General features: G+C 47.8%; 5 protein-coding genes across 5 annotated transcripts; 3 read left to right on the top strand and 2 right to left on the bottom strand.

Annotated features, from left to right (window-relative positions):
• Positions 1–165: 165 nt before the first annotated feature.
• DFJ58DRAFT_840195 (Endonuclease/exonuclease/phosphatase) lies at positions 166–2,888 on the top strand (the record flags this gene model as incomplete). Its single annotated transcript, XM_041392587.1, has 4 exons — positions 166–283; positions 338–489; positions 711–1,359; positions 1,981–2,888. The coding sequence occupies 4 exons, from the start codon at positions 166–168 to the stop codon at positions 2,886–2,888; spliced, it is 1,827 nt and encodes a 608-aa protein (XP_041245369.1).
• Positions 2,889–5,158: 2,270 nt separating this feature from the next.
• Positions 5,159–6,022, top strand: DFJ58DRAFT_658397 (uncharacterized protein; the record flags this gene model as incomplete). The annotated part of the gene is made up of 1 exon (XM_041382024.1): positions 5,159–6,022. A coding segment is annotated over one exon (864 nt), but the record flags the coding sequence as incomplete, so codon positions are not given.
• A 1,042-nt stretch (positions 6,023–7,064) lies between these two features.
• DFJ58DRAFT_715721 (uncharacterized protein) lies at positions 7,065–7,856 on the top strand (the record flags this gene model as incomplete). Its single annotated transcript, XM_041384153.1, has 2 exons — positions 7,065–7,278; positions 7,303–7,856. The coding sequence occupies 2 exons, from the start codon at positions 7,065–7,067 to the stop codon at positions 7,854–7,856; spliced, it is 768 nt and encodes a 255-aa protein (XP_041245367.1).
• Positions 7,857–19,663: 11,807 nt separating this feature from the next.
• DFJ58DRAFT_682346 (uncharacterized protein) lies at positions 19,664–21,177 on the bottom strand. The gene is made up of 2 exons (XM_041383242.1): positions 20,452–21,177; positions 19,664–20,399 (listed from the first exon to the last, which is right to left on the bottom strand). Exons 1-2 carry the CDS (start codon positions 21,123–21,125, stop codon positions 19,940–19,942), a joined length of 1,134 nt encoding a protein of 377 aa, XP_041245366.1. The 5' UTR covers positions 21,126–21,177; the 3' UTR covers positions 19,664–19,939.
• Positions 21,178–21,191: 14 nt separating this feature from the next.
• DFJ58DRAFT_780664 (acid phosphatase) lies at positions 21,192–23,364 on the bottom strand. The gene is made up of 8 exons (XM_041389751.1): positions 23,194–23,364; positions 22,716–23,139; positions 22,651–22,659; positions 22,426–22,595; positions 22,244–22,368; positions 22,125–22,192; positions 21,792–22,072; positions 21,192–21,738 (listed from the first exon to the last, which is right to left on the bottom strand). Exons 2-8 carry the CDS (start codon positions 23,022–23,024, stop codon positions 21,249–21,251), a joined length of 1,452 nt encoding a protein of 483 aa, XP_041245365.1. The 5' UTR covers positions 23,025–23,139; positions 23,194–23,364; the 3' UTR covers positions 21,192–21,248.
• Between the last annotated feature and the right edge of the window lie 19 nt (positions 23,365–23,383).

Here is a 23,383-nt window from a genome sequence, read left to right as displayed (position 1 = left end):
TGGCTGTTCAGACAGAGCTGAACTCTACGACAACCCTCCCCACACACCACATGAACACAGACTCATGTGCTAACGAACGCACCCACCCCACATCCCCCCTTCTGGACGTCGCAACCAACCCAAACGAAAACAACCCTTCCTCCCAACCCAAGGCCACAGCCCAAAATGCAAGCGCCATTGCCAAAACAAGCAAGCGCCCTGGAACATCCCACCCAACCACCCACCCCTGTTAATCAATGGCAATACCTACAATCTGACTCTGCCTCCACGACAGAGATCTCAGGTATGTACCTTACCCGACCCTCATACCACCAACAAACTAATAAATCCCTCCAAGTGAATGGAGTTAGGACCCTGGACAGTGGTTATAAGATCATGGCTACTCCTGCCGGAGGTTTCCCAATCCCCCAATTAGGCCAATCTACCTGGTGTAATGTCTCCCAAGTCCTGAAAAAACAATGGCCACAGAAAGAGGGAGCTAAAGCCTGGGTAAGGACATACAGGGCTAAATACGAAAGTAATGCACAAAGTACTGTCACGAAGTTGAAAGACACCATCACCAAGATCGTAGGAGAATTGGACGCTGAAACCCTTATTTTTAGCACCCCTACAGCAGCTATAGAACTTATTGAACGTCTACCCCCCCCCCATGGCACTTCCTGATATCAGGAATCCCGCCCGAAGCAATTGAATGACTCCTTCATCTCCAGGTCTGCTCGTCCGCAGACGTTTCTTGCTTCTTTGTCCCCTTCGAGCAACCTCTCCCTATATACATGTTCACCCTGGAGAACTTCTCCTTCCCAGACTCTGATGCCACCAACAGAGACATTGCCGAGATCATCAAAGACACCATCCATTCTAACCCTGACGTAATGCAGTTCATTCACGACAACATTCCACTCCCGGATGCTGAAGCAGCCTTACGCACTATTGAGTTGGTCAGGGTTTCGAGCATTAGTCTCGCCCTCTCTAAATCCGTAAAAGAGACAGTCTGGAATATCTACTTCGATTCCCCTCCCGCATTTACGCTGAAACAATACTTTGACTGGACGACCCTCATGCGTACATTCTTCTACATCTCCAAAGACTATGGGTATGGCACAGCCCACCAAGATGCCCAATTCGTTTGCATGGGCTGCAAATCCTTCAACCACCCCACTGGTCTATGCCCCTTCCCCAAAATCCCGGGATGGTTTGGTCCATCTGTCACTGAAGATAAGGACACCTCCAATGTCACCTTGGACAACCACATTATGACAAGCCATGGCAAGGGAGCCTTGAGCGGTAGCTCTACCCGCGGAAACAGAGGCTTTACTAGAGGTCATACCTGCGGACATACAAGGAGAGGGAGAGGCAAGGGTAACTAAGCAAACTCCTTGCTACAACAGACTCTCCTAACTAGCAACACCACATCATCCTGACTCAGCCCTAGATAGCCTATGTACATATTGTACCCACCTGTATCACCTGTATATACAGAACTACATGGTTATGTCTGTCTCTTAATGTAAGGATTGAGGGAGGCTTGCCCAACATTCAGACAAGTACATAACACAACGAGGATAGTCTACAGGAGCCCAAATTTACTGCTAGGACAGGAAAGCTCCGGACTTAACTTTAACGGCAGCCTATTTAGGCTAGGAACGTGCTGTGCAGAGATGCTGAAGTCTTGGATGGGCCTCGTTTATTGCCTTACCAAACATGCTGTCCCCCCTCTGACATAGTTCCCCCTCTCGTCTGGCTGGGATAAGTCAGCACGGCCCATTGCTGTGGTTAAGGCATGGTGCTGTATATTAACTGCTAACTCTACAACACAAACAAAAACTACAAACACGGTCTATACACACGGCAACAGCTACAGGCCCTGCAGGTCCAGAGAGGGATGTGCTTCGCCCGTCAGCTACTCCCTTAAGGAAGGATCAGCAGGATTCAGTGACGGGCACCGGAACACTACTACTGACCTTTTCCCCCCTCATCTAGCTGACGACACTCACCTCAACAAGGAGCATACTGCTCAACACAACCGCATAACCCAGAATGCCGAGCCCACAAGCTCACAAGCACCACCAAATGCTGCGTCCGCTACACCACCGGATGTCCTCGACTCACCATCAGGACCTGTGCCAAACTTGCACCCTAAACACTGCTCCAAAGGCAAGAAATCGTGTGCGAACATTAAAGTCGCCACCCTGAACATGAGAGGCAGATGGCATAACAGCTCTGATAAATGGTCACATGTAAATCAAATAATGAAAGACCAAAAACTCGGCATATTAGCGCTACAAGAAACTCACCTAACCAAAGAGGAGGAATCAGCCCTTAATCTAATGCCTGGTCTACGTCTCTGCGTCATATCATCCATAGACCCAGCACATACAAATGCCAAAGGAGTGGCCATAGCTATCAATAAGAACTTAATGAATACGTCAGGAATAAAGATTCATGAACTCGTACCTGGACGAGCACTATTTGTGATAATACCCTGGCAAAAGAACAACACCTTCAAGATCCTCGCAGTCTATGCCCCAAACAACCCACAAAACAACCAATACTTCTGGGAACACATACTTTCGAAACTCAGGGGACTACCCAACCCCGACATCATGCTCAGAGATTTCAACATGGTGGAAGATGCACTAGACCGCCTGCTGCCAAAACAAGACTCGTCAGGATCAACCTCAAAACTCAATGATCTTAAAACTCACCTGAAACTTAGAGATGGTTGGCAATTAGAACACCCGGATACTCTGCAATACACCTTTGCACAATCAGCACACCAAGGCGGATGCCAGTCCCGCATAGACCGCATCTACGTAAAAGACGAACTCCTACCTTTCAGTCGAGATTGGGACATAACCCCCCTGGACTGCACACTAATCACCAATTAGTCTCAGCCAAAATCTCCAGTAAAACAATGCCTTACGTTGGAACAGGTAGATGGTCACTACCTTTGTATGTCCTTGAAGACAAAAAGCTGGGCGATGAGATCATCGAACTGGGAAAAACCTTACACCAGGAAATTCCAAGAACGAAAGAACAATGCACCGCCGAATCCAATCCCCAGACCACATTTAAGCACTTTAAAGAAAAGGCAATCAGCCTATGTCGAGCCACAGCAAAGAAGACAATATCCATGAAAAGGAACAAACTAATGTCCCAGCTAAAAGCCACCTTATCCGACCCAACACTACCTGACGAAGACAAACGACTAGTCAGTATAATTCTACAAGAAAATGAACCAATTAGAGTTAACAAGACACGACACTGCAAGAGATCACTTAGCAGCAAAAGTTAGACTGGAAAATGAGTCCCCTGCAAGCAAATTTTGGGCAAAATCGGATAAGGAACAAAAACCCCGAGACACAATTGTTGAACTTAAATCCCTCGACTCCTCACCTAACGAACCAATCTATGTACAAAGATCAGATAAAATGGCTGAGTTGGCCAGAAACTATTACGACTCACTGCAATCAGAAGGCTTAGCACCCGAAGGGGAACACAAAGTGGCCCTGGAGACGATCCTAAACATCATATCAATCAAACTCTCACCTGTAGACAAAAGCAAACTTGAGAACACACTAACTAAAGCTAATATCGAAGAGGTTATATGCCTCTTACCCAACGGCAAAGCCCCTGGAATTGACAGAGTGCCCTATGAATTCTGGAAATGGCTAAGTGAGAAATCAAAGACCATCCCAAAAAATGATAACAGAGAGTCACCATTTGACCTAGCAAAATGCTTGACCATGGTGTTCAATGACATAGAAACACACGGGATCGCTAAAGATTCCAGTTTTTCAGAAGGCCTACTACACCCTCTTTATAAAAAGAAAGACAGGAGAGAAATCACTAATTACCGTCAAATCACCTTATTAAACGGCGACTACAAAGCATTCACGAAGGCCCTAGCCCTCAAACTTGCCCGAACAGTGCCCTCAATCATACATGAGAATCAGGCAGGATTTGTTCCAAGAAGGAGCATAACTGACCAAATACGCCTCACGCAAATGATCATGGAATATGCGGAGGTGGAAGAAGAAAATGGCATCATAGTGGCACTCAACCAGGAGAAGGCCTATGACAAAATAACACATAATTATCTATGGGAAGTCCTAGAGAAATTCGACATACCAAACCACTTCATCAATACAGTGAAAGCCCTCTACAAGGACGCAGAAACTTCCATCATGATAAATGGAGAGATTAGCTCCAAATATAAAGTAACCAGAGGTGTTTGACAAGGAGACCCCTTAGCGGAGATGCTTAGAAAATCAGACTTTGCAGGATTCAAAGCAAAAGAAATGGCCTACCAAATAGTTGTAACCATGTTCGCCGATGATAAGACGGTCTATTTAACCGAGAAAGACGACTTTAAAGCATTAAATGGCATCTTATCCTGTTGGTGTAAAGCATCAGGAGCGCGTTTCAATACATCGAAGACCAAAGTCATTCCAATAGGTGCAAAAGAATACCGAGATAAGGTGATAACCTCAAGAAAATTGAATGAAATACATGAAGCATTACCTGATGGCATCGAAATTGCAAAAGAAGGAAAGGCAACAAGAATACTTGGAGCCTGGATCGGGAACAGCATCGAAGAACAAGCTATATGGTCCCCCATCCTAGACAAAATTGAGAATTCACTCCAATGATGGGAGAAATGGCACCCTACCATTGAAGGACGAAAAATAATCGTGGAAAGAACAATAGGCAGCATGACGCAATATCTTACCACTGCCCAGGAATTGCCTAAAGACATTGAAGACTCCCTCTCAACTAAAATGCACAAATTTGTGTGGGACGGTGAAGAAAATAACACAGTAAGTATGAACTTACTTTGCGCCCCAGTAACAGAAGGAGGTAAGGGTGTCCTACACCTAAAAAGCCAAAATGAGGCAATTGAACTAAAATGACTGAAAGGCCTACTCACTCCACACTATGTACGCCCACCATGGGCATTCTTTGCTCATGCGCTAATAGCGAAAGCAGCACAGGACTCCCCTGTGGTCAAACCGGAAGCTAGGATCAATCATTTCCTCCAGACATGGTCCCGTCCGCTAAAAAACTCTCTTCTCGCCTTAAACAAATAATCAAAACAGCCAAGAAATATAACATTTGATGGGAGGCCATCAGCATTGACCCGAATATTGCAAGGCAGCTGCCAATATGGTTCCACATCGGCGCCTCAGATAATCTGAAAAAGTACAACAATCATATATATGCAATGTGCCTAAGGGAAAAACATCACATCACCTCGGTGGGCCAGTTGGAAAATATCACACTAAGACACTCCCCTCACCATAGGCAGAACAAAAACTGTCCCTGTGAACACTGTACAGAGGACAGAATGATGTTAAACTGCAGCAAACCATTTAAGTGCGCGAAATTAGCAAAAGACATTCTAGAATGCTTACTACCAAAATGGCATCCTCAAACGAGCTCCCCTTCCTACTCTCTTAACATAGCGCCAGAACAAATTACTGGTAATGATGAAAATCAGAATGACCAAAGCAATAGAATATTTGACCCCACCTTCCCCTCACCAGACTCACTTGAAGTGGGCTTCCAAGCTTTTGTAACACCAAGGCCTCCCTGCACCGTAGCTGCAAGTCAGTCTCAGACACAACCCTGGGGCACCCAACAACTAGTCAATGTGACCATCATGGGTACACACCTAGTAGACAAAGACGGCGACTACATGTCAGGAGGTGGTGCGTGGTTTGGACAAAACGACTGCTGCAACATCGCCGTTAAAATGCCACCAAACATGGCCACACCAGGGGCAGGAGAAATCGGAGCCCTCCTCATGGCCATATCAAACATGCCCAAAAATACTCCCCTGCATGTAACAGTCAAATCATCTAAACTTCGGAAAGACTTGACAATTAACTTAACTAGACACGAGGACTCAGATTGGCTAGATCACCCCAACAAAGAATTGATGGTCGCGCTAGTCACTAACCTAAGGGAACGCCACACACTGACCACCCTCACAGGATGGGAAACATCAACACCGATGTAGAGACTCACGTTTCTGCAGGCACATATGGGCATATTTCGCACCTTTTCACAACTCATGACAATTGGCCTTCAATGCACGACTCGCACCATCAGCTATATTCGACTTCTATCATGTCCCTAGTCGTTTTACACATAACGCGCAGCTTTCCCGCGAAACGCGCCATAGGCGCGGTACTTTCCCGCACAACGCGCAGCATTCCCACACACGCACCTTGTGCGCTTTCTCACACTTAAGCGCCCTGCATCGCCCTGAATCGCCTATCATCCAGGAACGTCCCTCTATGTCCATCCACCTCATTGGTACATCATATCCCTTGCCTCGTGGTTTGTAACAAGCATTGCAGCGCTATTACATGTCATTACGTATTCATAGCGCTTACTGCTCCTATCCCTTCCGCTTCCGATGTGATTTCCATAGTATAAAGTTTGCTGACTTACTACTTCATCATTATTACTCCCCTTTGCTGTACTTCCCTCGCTATTGGGTTTTACCTTAGAGTAGTAGTCACCACTTGGGCGCACTTTGTGTTTCCAATGGTTATCGTTATCCACCTATACTAGACCTTTATCCATGCTCGTTATAACACTCGCTCTGCGTTTGCACTCACTTTGCACATCTGCTTCCTTATCCGTTTCCTTATCCGGTATTTTCCGCACAACGCGCGCCTTAGCGCTCACGTTCCCACGCTCGCGCTTACCTTAGTGCGCTCTCTCGCGCTTTGCGCTCACTTCGCTTTTCTTCTTGTGCTTTCGCGCATCCATCGCACTTCAAGGGTCTTTCTTTCATCTGGTTCTGTGTTCAGTAGCAGTCCCCTTTAGGGTCGAACGTTCTTGCATTCTGCGAGTATAGCAGCTAGGCAGAGCCAAGACTCACTTATACTGGTTGAGCATTTTTAGATATTTCATATCAGCCCAGCCAGGTTGAGATCGCCTCACCGAAACTCCACTCTGACGGAGCCGCCACCCTCGCTAAATCAGGGATGAACAAAAACCGACATGATCATGTCAAAACAAAAATAAACACACCCCTAGAGCTGACAGGTATGAAACTACTCACTGGCACACAACACCTATTTTACAAAAATATTAGAAAGTCCCAAATAAATCCTAAACGAAGAAGACTAACCACAATGAACATAGCAATGACTCAATACACAATATGCGACATCAACGGAGAAACCCCCACAAGCAACCAAATCTGGCTATTGATCAGAGCCAGAGAAATTCCAACAAGTGTTCCAGGTTTTCTATGGAAATGTCTGCACAGCGCCTAAAAAATAGGTGAATTCTGGGACAAAATCCCCCACTGTGAAAACAGAGGCAAATGTGGCTTATGTGACTCACCTGAATCTATGGAACATATCCTTCTCGACTGTGACAATTCATCCACGTCTCGCATTATCTGGAAAGCAGCGAGTGACCTATGGTGCAAGAGAGAGCCAAACTGGCCAGAAATTCGCTTTGGAATGATCCTAAGGTGTAACCTAGCGACCTTCAGTAACACGAAAGGAAAAACGAAAGTGGGCGCAACAAGACTGTTCAAAATCCTAGTGACAGAATCAGCACATTTAATATGGAAAATTAGATGCCAATGGACCATCAAGTATGGTGGAGATAAAGAAAAATATCACTCTGATACCGAAATTATAAACAGATGGATCCATGCCATTAACATGAGACTAAAATTCGACCAGCTGCTCACCGACTCAACGAGATACGGGAAGAAAGCTATCAAAATAGACACAGTCCTACAGACTTGGAGCGGCCTCCTAAAGAACGAAGACAGCCTTCCAGATAACTGGATCCGACAAGTGTGCGCTAAGCAAACTCAGTAGTTGTTGGGAAACAATACTGAGGTGTTGTCGAGGACGTGTCTATGTAAAATATGAACAATAACGGCTTAGCTAAGAGACGGAGGATTGACGGAGGATTGACAGAGGATTGACGACCGGTAGAGTTCGTATGGTGCACAACTGGTAGAGTTCGTATGGTGCAAGAAGTGAAGAAGCTCATGTAATGTATGGCATCAAAGGTGAACTCAAGATAAGGCAAGAATGGTCATACCAATGCCAACACACCCCCTCGCCGAGATGCTACTCACGTGACACCAATTGTAGCCCCTCTGCGTGCTTAACGAACAAAGGACGAGGTAGTACCTTCGTCAGGATGTCCGAGACATTCCTGTGGGACGGCAACCAGTTGGGGAGAAAGACACCATTCTCGATATACTCGCAGATGAAGTAATAACAAATGTCGATGTGTTTGGAGCGGATATGAAACCTGGCTTCCTTGGACAGCGCAATTGCGCCAGTGTTGTCGACGTAGAGAATGATGGGGAGAGGCATTGGGACATGGAGGGCAGTAAAGAGTGATTTCAGCCAGATACCTTCCTGTATCACATGAGTGACGGCCATATATTCAGCTTCCGTCGAAGAAAGTGCGTGTGTGGTCTGCTTTTTGGAGACGTGTGCAATGAGACCTCCGGCGAAGAACCAAGCATACCCTGAGATGGAGAGACAATCATCAGGTGAACCTGCCCAATCAGCGTCGCAGTACCCATGAAGGTTTTCATCTGTGCGAGCACCCCTGTAGTGAGTGCGATAGTTCTGTGTACCACTAAGGTAATGAAGAAGGCACTTAGCTGCTGCATAGAAGCGTGGTGTGGGATTGGCGCAGTGTTGGGCGAGGGCATTCACAGTGAAGGAGATGTCAGCTCTGGTGCAGACGGAAAGGTACAAAAGCTCCCCAACGATCTTACGATAACGAGTAGGGAGGTTTGGGATGTCATTGTGAACGTCAGACGCAAGACCAAAAGGATTTTTGGCATCGAGAGGCAGTTGGACTGGGTTGCAATCAAGGAGGTCATACTCATCTAGGAGGTGCGTGATGTATTTGCCTTGGTGCATCCAGAGTTGACGAGTTGAACGTGAGCACTCGAACTAAATACCAAGGAACTTGGTGATGGGTCCCAAGTCCTTGATGCCAAAGCGTTGAGCGATGCGACCTTTGACGTAGGTGAGAAAAGGCTTCAAGTTCGAGGTTCCCATGCCGTTGTCGACGTGCCAACCTACGATGCAAAAGATGTGACCTGCGGAGGGGGTGAACTTATTGTAGATGAAGATGGCATGGTCAACAGCGCAGTGAGTAAAGCCGAGTTCCGTCATGATTGCCCTGACCCGTTCATACCATTCCATGGCCGACTGCTTCAGGCCATAAATGGTCCTGAGCATGAGCCAAACGAGCATGGCCCAGTCACCCTCCTCGAAACCCTTAGGCTGACGCATGTAGATCTCTTCCTTCAGGACTCCCCAGAGATAAGCACGCCTCGCATCGAATGTGTCCAGTTCCCAGCCATTGCGACACGCTAAGGCTGCTATGAAGCGAACTGATGCCATTTTGATTACTGGTGTGAAGGTGGCTCCATAGTTGATTCCAGGGATCTGTGAAAAGCCTTGCACTACTAAGCGCGCCTTCTGAACCGGACCACCCTTAGTGTCCTCTTTGAATTCGAGAACCCAGCAGTTGCCTATGGCTTTCCACCCCTCAGGTAGCTTTACCAACTTGTAGACGCTCATGTCTTTCATCGTCGATAGTTCAGCTTTCATGGCGGTGAGCCAGTGTGCGTGGTCGGGACGTTGCATGGCCTCATTGTATGTAGCAGGAGGGATTGCCATGTCATAGTCTGGGTTGGAAGGATTGCGCTTGCAGTTACTGTGAATTGCAATGTGAGCGTGTTCCTCGATGCAGGCGTTGGCCATGACCTCCGTGACGTCAACGTTAGACTCGATATTGGTGAGATCCTCTGGAATAGCTTCCATGCGATTGTCCATGTTCACCCCCTCACGGAGAGAGTTCTCAACAGCGTGGTCTGCTCAGGCATGACGAAGAGCCATCAGGCGCGCTTTGGACGCAGCGAGTTCGTCCGCAAAGGCCTGCCCAGCAGGAGTGTGCACCTTTGTGCAAGCCGAACGACGTGGTGCTGCCACGGGAGGAGTCGATGGAAGTGTAACAGGTGGTGGCATGGATTGAGGCGCTGTAGCCGAGGAAGGGACGTGAGTGGTTGGTTCATCCTCCTCATCATCAGAGTCAGAGTGATGAGCGATAGATGGGAGGTTCTCATCGAAGATTACATCCCTCGCAGTAAAGAATACGCCGCTCTCCCTGCCGCGGAGACGGTAACCCTTAACACCCTCCGGATAACCCATGAATATGGCGAGATGGGAATGCGGTCCACCTTTGGTCTGCAGCTCTGTGGGGATGCGCGCAAAGCACTTCGCCCCGAAGACATGTAGGTGAGCCAAGTTGGGCTTGCGGCCATTAAGAACTTCGTAAGGGGTGATGCCGGGAGGAAGGGTGGAGGTTTCACTGCGATTCCAGAGATAGCAGGCTGTTAGCGCAGCTTCACCCCACAGGGTCACAGGAAGGTTAGCGGCCTCAAGCATGGTGAAAAGTCTGCCTTCAACAGTGCAAATCGCACGCTCAGCCTTGCCATTCTGCTGGTGTGCGTAGGGTGCAGAGAGCTGACGAGTGATGCCTGCTGACGTCAATGCTTGAGTGAATGCCCCCCCGATAAATTCACCACCATTATCTGAACGAAACACTTTAACATGCCGACCAGCCTGGTTCTCCCAGCACTTACGGATTAGCTCCCATGCCTCCAAAGCTTGGTCTTTGCTCGCAAGAAGTTGCAAGTTGAGGAGGTTTGAGTGATCGTCGAGGAAGATGATGAAGTGGCATTTCGCATGTGGTGTCTCGACAGGGAAAGGACCACATAGGTCTGAGTGGACTAGGTCGAGCATGGCAGGTGCCCTTGGCGTCTTGGAAGGAGGATATGGCTTACGAGGGTGTTTTGCCATGATACACGGCTCACAGGTGGACAAGGGAAGTGTGGCGTCGACCTTTGCTCCAGTGGAGAAAAGAGGCAGACGTTTCACAGCCTCACCTCCATGATGTCCCAATCGTGCATGCCACAGGTCCCAAGACAAGGGGACCTTGGCAAATGCCGAGATCTCGAGATGCAGTGATGGAGTGGAAGGTGGGATGAACCGAAGATCCAAGAATACGAGATTTCCAGACATGGGGACATCACCGAGGCAATCTCCGCAATAGACGATTTGACAGCGGGGTGGGAAAGGTAGGAAGTTGCACGCCCATCCTTTCTTAAGCATACGCCCCACTGACAACAGGTTGATCAATGCCCCAGGGGCATGGAGACACTCTGTGAGACGCAGACGTTGAACTCGGTTGTTGATGGTGAGTTCGGCAACACAATCACCTTGTCCAGAAGTAGCTAATTGCCCGTGGTTTGCTGTCTTCACAGCGACCTTCGCACTCGAGTTGTAAGTCCAGAAATAACTCCGATTCGTTATGAGTGTTGATGTGGTGCTGGAGTCTAGGATGGTAGATAGCATCTGGCTGGTGATACAGGTGATGTCTTCGTCCTTCGGCAACGATTCATTAACGAATTCTTCAATTACAGCGCAGGACCAATCGTGTGTGTGAGATGATGAGGCGGCTAGCGCTGATGTTTCAGTGGTGGAAGAGGAAGGTGCAGGCTCAGTCTTGGACTCGGTAGCCGCAGCAGATACGTCTTTCCGTTTTCCTCCACGATCACCTCCTCATTCACCTTGCCATGCATGCAATGTTCAACGTCATGTGTCATTGAACGGGGAAGGCTGACACATACAGGGTTTTCACAAGGCACCCCCTTAGGGTTGTGCTTGTGAATCCGTACTCCAGTGGCTGCGTTCGTCTTACGCTCGGTTTGATTATGCGTAACAGTGGTGTTAGCATATTCTGACCCTGGGCGGGCACTCATTCTTTGTTTGCCGCGTTGTCAATTCGCTTCTTCAGTGAACGACGTGGCTACTTCCTCAAAGGTAAGTCCTGCAGCTGGGTTGGAGGGTATTGCTGTGGCTGAAGATGTTTTCGCCATAGTGAGACTGCGAAACACGACCCACTGAGGCATTTCAGGAAGACCATTGAGAAGCATGAAGATACTCTCTCCGTCTGTGAAGATGACACCCATCTCCGTGAACCTAAGACGCCCATTCTCAAACACTCCAAGGTAGTGTGAAGCGTCCTCTGGATCCTTCAGTCTTTCAGAGAAGAGCTGGGCATGGAGTTCGTATTGGGAGGTAACATCAAGGCGAGCGAAGCATTTGGAGAGCATCTCCCACTGCTGACGAGCCGTTAACTTCTCCCCGAGGACGCTTTGAACAACAGGTGAGAGTCTCTTTCCGATGATGGCTTTCGTCTGAGCGTCTTCCTTTATCCACTCCTTCATGAGTGCGAGCTCTGCGGTTGTGGGTTGTCCCACAGTTGCGGCTGTGGGCATGACGCTGGCGAATTCCGCAATATCGTGAGGATCGGTGCCTGCGCTGCAATGGTTCCACAGTCCTTCTCCTGCTAGAGCTAACTCTACAGCTCGTCGCCAACTGGGATAGTTGTCGGAGCCGGTCAATTTGGCAATGTGGTCAAATTTTCCCATTGCGTTAGGAGGTGTTTAGCTGTTAGATAAACGTGGGTATTGAGTACTTTGCTTCGTGCGATTTCTGGGCTGATCTAGAGCCCAGGGCTCATAACCTGTGCACGAAGCAAACTCAGTAGTTGTTGGGAAACAATACTGTTAATTAATACCTACATCAGTAAATTACAATGTTCTGTGTGAAGCTGTACAGAGCTGTACAGTGTCACAGTGCCACAGCTTGGTCCCTTCTGTCCAGCTACATCTTTTCTGTGCAGCTCTGTACAGAACCTCCCAGCAGAGCCACAGAGCTCACAGTGACAAAGCATTGCCTAGTAAATAGAACAAAATAAATTCGCATTTTTGACATTTTCAAGTGTCATTGGCAGGAATTGAACTTAAGGCTTCACAAAGTTCAGCAACATCAATAACACAAACTTACCATTACACCATAGTGTCTTTACTTTTCCTCTCTCACAATGATATATATACCAATGATTCTCAAGCCTCATGATATTGTCCAAGTTGAAATCTATAGTCAAACCCCATTATAACTTGCCCTTATTGAAATCTTCAAAAAAACTAATCCTTATTTTTGACTAGAAAACCTCAAGTTGGAGATTTACTAGTACAAAGTGTAAAAATTGTGAATTCCAACAAGTTTTAATTAGTCAATGGGTTTAGCACTTTTTTTATAATAAGCTTTAGTTTACAATAAGGCTTAGTGTTGATGTTTAACTAAAGAAAAGACTTAGTGAAATTTTTTGTGATTTATTCTGTGGATTCTATGAGTCTGTAGCACACTGTGAGAATCTGTGTGAAAAGCCAAAATCTGTGAAGGTTTAGTGATTTACTGATGTAAGCAAACTAGGTAGTACATCAGTGAAATGAATACAAGATGCTGGAGACAAGCATACACACCTCAGTAGTTGTTGGGAAACAATACTGAGGTGTTGTCGAGGACGCGTCTATGTAAAATACGAATGGTAACGGCTTAGCTAAGAGACGGAGGATCGACGGAGGATCGACGACCGGTAGAGTTCGTATGGTGCAAGAAGTGAAGAAGCTCGTGTAACGTATGGCATCGAAGGTGAACTCAAGATAAGGCAAGAATGGTCATACCAATGCCAACAACAAGCAGGGGTTTTAGTGGGTATGACGCCTCGCCGTCCCTCGGGACGGAATAGGTAATTCCGTACAAGGCGTTGAGTCCCACACTGCAATTTGCGTACATAAAGTATTTCCCCTCGGTGACCATTCTACTAACTTCGCGGGTGAAACTCCCGTACCCCAAACGTATCTTCTAGGATTGACCTTGTCAGTTGCTAGTTGATAACATCGTTCCACCAAAAAAAAAAAAAAACCCTATCGATAGGGAGACTGGAATGACAACACGCTCACGAGTGAACGCACTACAAAAGGATGATTGCAGCGATGTCGAAGGGCAGCTGACCACAAGTATATGAACTAAGAGCCAATAGTTACAAAGTGAAATACCAGCTGCGAAGAACATGTTGACAGTCGTACGAAGAAGGGCAAGAAGACATAGGTACAATGTAAGACCTAACAAACTGCCCAACGGATGAAAAATTTACGAAGACTGCGCCCCTAGGTGTTCGTCGGCTACCGCAAGGCGAGATGGTCCTGCCTCAGGCTGTGACTGACTAGCCATTGGTTTCATTTCAATTTCCTCGGGCTGGACCCTAAAAGACCACATCAGTGAATGAATTTTATGAATGAATAGGTTTGGTGTACCCGGCAGTACCACTACGGCTGCCATTTGTCGTACCATCCTGGCGAGGTATGTCAACGCGCTCCAAGCGCCATCGAGGAGGCATCCTCAGGCTGCCGTGAGATAAACAGGAATAGTAGCACAGGAATGCTGTGCACCAATGCACGTCTGGGAGTGAATCGACGTCAGATGAGTCGTTTTCATGTGGCACGGTAGCCTGTTGGCTAGACGGATGTCGAGTATCGTCTACTTTTTTATATTCCGGTAGTTTGACAGCAGCTAGTCGCTGCAGGGCACAAATCAGCAAAGAGGCACAGAGAGGTAGAAAAATGTACGCTACAGTGAACTTTCGCCCGGGTGCGACTTCGACGACTGGTGCAAGACTATGTCTTGGCACGAGGAAAGAAAGGTGCTGCCGTAGGAATTGCGTGACTCCGTTTGGGCGGGGAGGCAGAGAATTTATTCCGAACTGGATACACGCTCAGTTGTACATTGTGAGTTTAATAAAATCAAGACTGACATGATTAAACTGAGTTGCGCCCAGACCAGAGAGAGGGGATGGTAGGGGCAAAGTAGCAGGGACCTATGATACGAGTGTCAAATCAAATGCAAAAGAAACAAGAAAAAGAAACAGACATCTAAGGGATTACGGATCGGATGCCGATCGTTTCGAACAGGGTGTACTGCGTTTGTGCGAGGAGCGAAGCGAAGAAGTTTGCTGAGGCGAAGGAAAACGGGTTGCTTCGGGTTTATTGTAGGTGGAGGTCTCGATGACATAGGTATGACAGATATTGGTGGTCGGCGGCGCCCAGCAGGAAGACGAGTTGCACCAGACTGCAATGACAGTGATCAATGGGTGGTGTGATAAGTAAAAGATGAAACACGCACATTGCGTAGATCCCTGCGAGCTGACTTTTTGCGTGCACTTGTCTGTGAGAGAATGTTAGCACACGAACAGTAAATGTTTGCGAGGGTTGCATACGCTGGCCCGAGCAAGGACGGCGGGTGGAGTATTGCATACGTAGATCTTGTAATCATCTTTCGTGTGTGTCGTGTAAGCTAGTTTGCACGAATCGGGTGAGAGGACAAGAGTAATGGGATTCTGGACGTCGAAGGAAGCGAGGAGTTGGCGTGACTCTATAGCCCAGAGCTTGATGGTGTAGTCTATTGAAGCACTGGCCAGAAGACTTCTGTCAAATGAAAGTGCTAGACCAGTGATATTCTCGGTATGCCCTTCGAAGGGAGTTCCAACAGTCTCCAGCGTCAATGCGTCAAACTCGTAGATCGTCCTGAGTTTATGAGGATGGATGGGGAAGCTGAATGGGGCTATAATTTTTTTGTTGTTTGTCCAGAAAAGCGGTGTAGTTGCATGTGGTCCACTACCAGGAACCCCTCTCCTCACATCCAATGTCTGTGATTGGACATCCCAGACCTCAAGGCATGTCCCTAACCACGACTTGACTGCGAGCTTCTTCGAGTCTATTGAGAATCGAACTGCTCCCGGCCATTCAATGCCCTTAAATGGACCAGCCACGAGTTTGCCGGTGTCCAAGTTACATATCCGTGCTGTACCATCATCTGCCCCGCTCGCCAGGAGCTTGTTGTCCGTAGAGATATCAATGCAGGTGATCTTCCATGACTTGGAGTGCCCTTCGAATGTTCTCACGATCCCCGTTTCAACCTTACAGGCTTTCAGTTCTGCATGATCACCAGAGGAATCTCTGCCACCAGTAACAACCCATCGACCATCCCTTGACACCGCCATTGCCCATACCTCAACCTTACAAACATCCCGCGCTTCCTCGATCTCCTTGCCCGCCTTCATATCCCATTGCCGAGTCGTCTTGTCATGAGATCCGCTGATCATTCGCTGGCCATCCGGAAAGTAGGATATGGATTGAATTAGTTTTCCGTGACCCTCCAAAGTCATTGATGGTGTCAGAATCCGTTGTGTGGTAGCTACCTTCCTCGATGTAGAAGCCATGGCCATGCCTCCGCCAGTGAAATCGTAAAGTAATCGAGTACGAGCAAGTATTCTTTGGATGCGTTCAACGGTGCGAATGTGAGCTCTCCTCGTGTGCTGTAGACCTGATGTTGATGGTGGTTTTTAAGATCCTTAACGAGTACCTAGGTAGACCTGATCGTCAGTTCATCCGCATTGGAAGTTCCAATGAGAATTGATATTACCAAGAGGGAGGCTATCAATGATCGAGAGGGGGAAATCCTGCAAAGTGGGTACAGTTGTCGTGCAGAATGTGCTATCTCTCAATTCTACTTCTCCTTGCTTTTTGACTCACAGCCTCACAGGTTCTCACAGCCATGAGAATTTCCTGTGCTAGGGCGTCAATCTCGTTTACATTTCCCACCCACCAGTGTTGCTGTGCGCTTGTTATTGGCGTATAAAGTTTTGATAAGCTATGGCATCAGCCCTTCGCATTCAACTTTCTTCGTTGGTCGCTTTTCCTTGCAGTTTTTCTCCGGACGCCAGCAGATAGGTGAACAGTTACTATTCACATAGTACGGGACGACACGGAGACCACCTTTCTTCAACCATAGTCTCAACTATTCTAATTTCTCGAGTACACACTCGTCCGAGGCTTTACTCGCTTTCCCAAAGTATACACAACCTTTCGGCATCGACAATTTTTGCCTCGATTGCGCTTCGATCGCCTGTGAATTTACGATGTAGGTTGTCACAGAATTCGCGAACTGGATACTTTGTTCGTCATTGGTCAATGACAAGAATCCTCCCGACTCAAATGACTGTACGAGCGACGTTTCCCCGTCACGGCGTAAATCTGGGGGGGAACCAATGTACTGTACTGGTGTTACCTAGGTTTCTCTATCCAGCTGTGCTATAAAGACTTCTAAATGCGAGACAGTGTAAGAGTCAACTAGGTCTGGACAGCGAGTAAAATTCATTCCTGATGGCTGTGTCAACGCCCTCCGTCGAGGGACGGTCCTGAGGATCAGTAGACCAACATTGCTCGATAAATTCCCAGTATTGTTCAGGGAGCTCATGATAACGAAATCGGGAAGGCGTTTGCGACTTTGCTATGCAAAGTATGATGGCAGCATCATTCGTGAGGTGATAATAGGGTACTTTGTTGGTGAGGACCTACGGGTGGAGCTCGTGATATCAATGAGAGGTCAAAATTAACCCGGACGTACCTGCAGCATGATACCGCCGAATGAATACATGTCGCTCTGCTCGCTTGGGGCGTCAAATCTGTTTTCCTTTTCCCACCCAACTGTGTCGTTGCTCGTTTATCGGTTTCGCTTTGGACTCCGCGAGACCACCTTTCCTCATCCCACCGTATCAAACCCTTTTGAGCACACATCCAAGGCTTTCTCACTTCCCTACCGACCCACGCAACCTTGCAGATATGCCAATGTTTTGGCAGCGTCTTTTGTCACGTCCTAGTCACCTTTAGATCTACAAAAGCTTCGATATTTGAAGGTGTTTTTGACACTGAGATCAAGTGCCCATTCACAGAATTCTCGACATCATTATACTACATCTGTGTGTCGAACACAGGAAACTTGAGAGAGTAGAATTGTATTATCTAAACCTTGTTAACCGTTTATATCATAACAAATCTCACCACCTGGAAGTACTTGAGCCTGGCATCACCCTGCGTACAAATCACAAAGCATACAGTGCGCAGTCGAAGATGAGACAGTGAGTTAGACACCCATATCCAAGGTGAGGAAGTGTGAAAGAGAACAAGGATCAGCCGGTTCAGCATCGAGGACACCCACTGGCGTCCTGGAGTTTGTCATTGGTGGTTGACTATGTGAGAGCGTGTCTGTGCCATAAATGGTGCGGTATATGCGTCGCTGGTGTTGGCGAGTTGGATCGGATGCCGAAATCCCACTAACTCACCAGCGCGCCAGAACGACAGCCTGAAGCGTGCACTGCCACCTGGATATGTTTTATGCGAGGATGATTTTACAATGTGATATGTCATCGATGATGTGCTCACCTGTGTGATCCTTATGTCAATTGTCGGGCTTGATTGTTGGAAGCGATATATATATAATTTTCGAGTTCGATCCCAATCAGCAGCGTGTTACAATCTGTGAGTAGCTTTCACGTTGATAATGATAGTGACTTTTTGTAGATACTCGACTCACCCAAGAGTACTTTGCCTGCTAGAGTTGATTCGGATGAGGCTTAAACACCTCGTCGTCTATAACTGGGCTCTTCGATCGGTTACCTGTACTTTTCCTGTGATCCCAAATTGCTCTACAGAGAAAGGAGCAAGAGGCGGGCAAGCGCAGTGAGACGGAACAAAGACATACGGGTCATCGTGGTCGACAGCAATAGTTCCTGGACTCAAGCAACAATTATTTTAGAGCCTGTCTATATCTTGCAGCATATGCTTCGCTCACGCTGGCAAGTTGGATCATGATTGTTGTGTGTACGCCGAAAAACAGATTAATTTAACCAACCAGCGCCAGTGCAACAGGTATGGAGGACTACCCAGATGCATTTTATGTGAACTGCATACCTATCAGCATCAAAAGGCGGAGTTGCAAGTTAACAAACACTCAATGTTATGAGAGGCACGTCAGCGTGCAAAGAGAGAACGGACACCAGGGAGGAAGGTCCTGGCAGGTCTGTTAATGAGGTGCGCGTCTGCGTGATAAATCATAACATATATCGCTGGCGCTGGCGAGTTGGGTTGACTTTATTGTGTATTCAATCGACTGCCCAGCTCACCAGCGCCAGAACAACAGCTCGAGGGATGTGTGACTTCCTAGATACAGTGGATATTAGTTGATATAGAATGAGATGCGGTACGTACCGATTGACACTTATCGGAACATTTTAAGTGTGGGGCATGTACTTGCTGGAAAAACAGTGTCGGCGGGCAGAGAAGTAGCTCTTGAGCGTGCAGAAGGGGAGAATAAGAATCTGGCAACTGATCAGTGTTGGCAGGAGAAGTACTGGGCATCAATCAGAAAAGGAATTCAGATGTACGATGACGGTGGGTGAGCGTACAGCGTACAAAGGAAGTTCCTGCATCTGGAGAAGCACCGTTAGAAGCAGGGCGTGTCCACTCCCAAAATACCCCGATACAAACAAGCTCTTCAGAGAAGCGAGAGCTGTGAGTAGGAAAATAATGGATCTTGGTTAGCGATTCAGGTGCGAGACCACTATGCATGTGATGATACACGAATCAGGATTCAGATAGCACAACCCGCAGCGTCAGGACAAGCGGGTTACACAGCCACCAGTACACAATAGTTGTTCAAATACGGGGTGTGAACTTGTCAGAGGAAAAGGTTCGCGGAATTAGGAATCCCGCTCTGGTCGTCCGAAGCTCTCCGCAGCACGTTGGCACAGCTCGGCAGCTCAGAGGCCACATTATCGATCGCTCTGGTCCCCACAACTGTCCATTCACGTCCCGCCCCAGAATCGCCTCTCCGCCTTTAGCAAATGCTTACAGCTTCAATTTCACCGTGATCAGCCTCTCTACTGCGTGGTACGTGGATATGTTTGAATTGTACAAGATGGTAAAACACGATGGGAGAGAAAATGAAGTGTGCATGATATGATGATAATAACCCTACAATGCGGATAGATTTGGGTAATGATAGCAGATCCAATAAGATACATTTAAAATGCGAAAATGAGCTGCAGGAGTTGTGCAGGAGCGTCCAATACCGCTAAATAATATCAATACTGAACAGAGGGTTCATCATGAAAGATATTACCGCTCAGGGACGAGAGTCAACCCAGTGCCTATTTTGTCCGGTGATCCTGGATCAGCAGCTATGAACACGCCGTCTGGATCAAACTGTGGCTCAGTGCGCGATGAAACATCCGAGTCGGGACTATCACGCCCACGATTTGACATGGGCGAAGGCGAAGCGGTGACAATGCGATCAAAGAATGTGTAGGAATATGGATTATCGATAGGCGACAGGAAATCTTGTTGTAGCGCGGGAGACGGACAGTCGTCCTGAGCCGTCATATATGCCGATGTAGATGTCACGTTCTCGGAGAAAAAGGTATATACGTAGGATTGTGCATGCTGCAGAGGTGATGAGTGCGCATGCCAATACCTAGGACCTTCAGGAGTCAGAGGGCCCGAAGGGTGATGTCGAGAGGCAAAGAGACCCTCCGCTGCAGCCTGGCATGGTTTATACCTAGACCCTAGGGGATTTCCGCTTGGAATGTAGTCAGATGTGTTGTAAGTCATCTGTAAAACGTGGGGCCCACCAAATAGCACATCCTACTCCTTCACGAAGACATCCACATGCGCTGCGGACCATTCGGATAACTGCAGCACGCTCAAAGTATGATGTGTCCAACGGAACGACAGCAGATGATGCATCGTTCCTAGCTACCCACACACCAGAGTTACCCCGGCGTGAAGCTCGCATATGAATTACGGCTCCACATCCATTGGTTTGCCATCTGGGTGACTGATAGCCGCTTGAAGGCGGTGGCGGCGGATATGACGGAAGTGGCGACAGGGCACAGGTCGAGGGCCTGTTTAGACGTGGTTGCTCGTCGTTCCCGCCACAAAACAATATGTGGCAGTATGGGTCTGGCCCAACTGCAGCTATCGAGTCCGTCTGCGGCGACAGCGGCGCATCGTAGCTTTGTTCCCAATAATTCTGACTTGACTCTTCGTCATCGCTAGGAGATTCAATCCACGAGGGCGACCTTTCCACCCTCACCACTGGCGGAGTTACACGTCCAGCTTCTGCACGCTGGGCATTGACGAGATTATGATCAAGTCGCATTGCGCCTCTTCTCCGCAATCTGGATGCTTCGCCGCTGCGAACAAGATCCGAGAGGACGATGGAATCGTCCACATCTGTTGGTTCCAAGTGTTCTGAAGAGTCCGTGTCACTAATCCGTGACTCTCGCCTGTAAAGCTGAGGCATAATGAAAGACACAGAATCGGAGGTGATATAGTGATGGTCGTCTCGATCCAAGGCACGCGCACGCGGTTACGTCAGCCATGACACTAATATTATTACATCAACCCCCCACAGGGGGGTCATAGCCTATTCTGGAAAACATTTCTCAAAATCACCAGCGCCATTGAGTCTAGCATATATTTGGCTCTCCACGAATGCTTCCAGCCTACACAATCCATCACCTGCACCACAAAACGCCAGGGGTTGGATGGCATCGTCGATGAGAATCCGAATATAATCTCCTGGTATCCCCGCCTCGAAACACTGCACCTTTTCCGTGATCATCCGCCCGGAAAAAGGCACAAGACGAGAAACTACCCATGTCCATCGCGGGTCAGCCCTTGTGGGGTTAGGAGGGCGCATCTGGGGGAACAGTCCAAGTGCACCGTAGATGGCAACCATCTGGTTGTCGTGGGAGAAGTCAGCGTAGACCGTTCTGTTAAGCGGGAACGTGATCGGTGATGAGTCAAGAGTCGAGTTGGTTTGCGTGCGATCTTCGACAGGTCTCCCTTCGAGACGCGCAAGAAGCTCGTTCACGTAGCCGACACCTTGCACGCGACCCAATGGATTTCCGTACCTTGTCACGGTTGCAGTGTGAGCATCAAAGTGATTTGTTGACGAGTTACTCACCCTGTCTTGTAATATTTCAGCAGGTCTTGATAATATTCATAGGCTTGAAATTCCTTTGCAGAGAAGAGATCACAAAATTGACTTTCTTTCTCCTCAAACACAGTCTCAAATGCACATAGCGACATTAGCCCGGGGATGTCTTCGCTGAGAATCTCAGCTCCAACAGCAGCTGTATTGAGGCGTTGTACGATCGGAACTGAGAACATATCTCGCCATATGTTCGGTTCATCTTGTGATGCTCGGGAGTTGGGACACATGTCGTCCTCCAAAGTATTGTTCGACTAGAAGAAAGATCGAAGATGAGCAATCCGTGAATGATAGTATCCATCCTACCGTGTCTGTTTCAGGTATTATGACTGAGACTGATGGATGATAGAGATGTCCACTTGCATCGGCAAAGCCTGGAATTGCAATCGTCCAGAAAAAGTTTCATACTTCAACTGTGTGCTTACCTGCAGTCCAATTAACAGCAGATTTCACAACGCGATCTCCTCCAGACGCTCTGACAAAGGGCAACATGTGATCGTCGATAAGATGCCCGTACCGATGGTATATTTCTGCACCCGATTGAAACGACCTAAACACGATCCTTAAGCATCGACATTGACTGGGAAGTTCGCAATGGTAGTCCTACTGTGTGGCGCCAAAGGGCACAAGATCAGCTTCACCAAGGTGCCATTGGTATGAACGAAGAAATTCCAGCTTCATGTCGGTATACTTCGAAGCGTTCAACAATTTCTGCAAACTTGCTTGGATTTCCTTAGAGGCGCCGCTGGTCGGATAACGTGCTCCATGGCGCTGAAGCTGTTGATGCTTTAAGGGAAGAACTCGTGGTCACTGGCGACCAGGGTCTACTTACAATGTTGACCTGGAGCGATATGAGTAGTGGGCATTGAAGACAATATATGTAGCACGTGTACTTGCCTGTGTTATGCTGCATCCATCGGGAGGCGGCTGGTACTCTTCGACAGGATAGTATGGAGAGTAAGGCCCCCAAAATCGTTGCGACTCGCTAGAAAGAATACGACCGTTGCTTTCCGATGCAGGTCGCGGGGCAAGTCGGAAATAATGTCCGAATAGCAACACTATCAAGAGTGCTAGCGAGATTGAAACTGCTTTCCTACTTGGAAAAGAACTAGAGGGTACACGATCATATTGTAGAATATGATAGGCAGCAGGCTTGCCTGAACTAGACAACGGAAAGACGAGCGGGTATCCAGTGTTCTTGACCATGTCAATGATGGTCCACCGAAAAAAAGTCTTAAGGCTTCAGGACACATTTGACACGGTGCTTCTGTGGCACGCACGTTGTACTTCAGACCATGCATGTGAACTATATTTAGCCATACTACCCGCGGCCGTCAGTGGCAGTCTCATGAGCACGAAATGTATAGTCATGTACCTCTAGATCATATAGTAATCGGTGCTATCGATCGGTAACGCTGCTCGCTAGCTAACACTAGGACAATCAAACAATGGATAACGTGGGTGAGCGTATGCAGGCATTGGGATTCGGTACGGTAAGAGATGAGATATTTCAAGCTTACTGGGTGAGCGGTTAGATATACAGCAGTGCAAATTAATCATAGAAC

The sequence above is a fragment of the Suillus subalutaceus genome, assembly GCF_016647625.1.
Source record: "Suillus subalutaceus strain FC151 chromosome Unknown DFJ58scaffold_35, whole genome shotgun sequence".
Lineage (NCBI taxonomy): Eukaryota > Fungi > Basidiomycota > Agaricomycetes > Boletales > Suillaceae > Suillus > Suillus subalutaceus.
This window is presented reverse-complemented; position numbering and strand designations above follow the sequence as displayed.

Coding starts and splice junctions, on each gene's coding strand:
- DFJ58DRAFT_682346 (XM_041383242.1), bottom strand. CDS start 21,125: ATGCCTCAGCTTTACAGGCGAGAGTCACGGATTAGTGACACGGACTCT. Junction 20,400..20,451: donor GGAGTAGGATGTGCTATTTG/GTGGGCCCCACG, acceptor CTACATTCCAAG/CGGAAATCCCCTAGGGTCTA.
- DFJ58DRAFT_780664 (XM_041389751.1), bottom strand. CDS start 23,024: ATGGTCAAGAACACTGGATACCCGCTCGTCTTTCCGTTGTCTAGTTCA. Junction 22,369..22,425: donor GTGCCCTTTGGCGCCACACA/GTAGGACTACCA, acceptor GATCGTGTTTAG/GTCGTTTCAATCGGGTGCAG. Junction 22,073..22,124: donor TAATACCTGAAACAGACACG/GTAGGATGGATA, acceptor TCTTTCTTCTAG/TCGAACAATACTTTGGAGGA.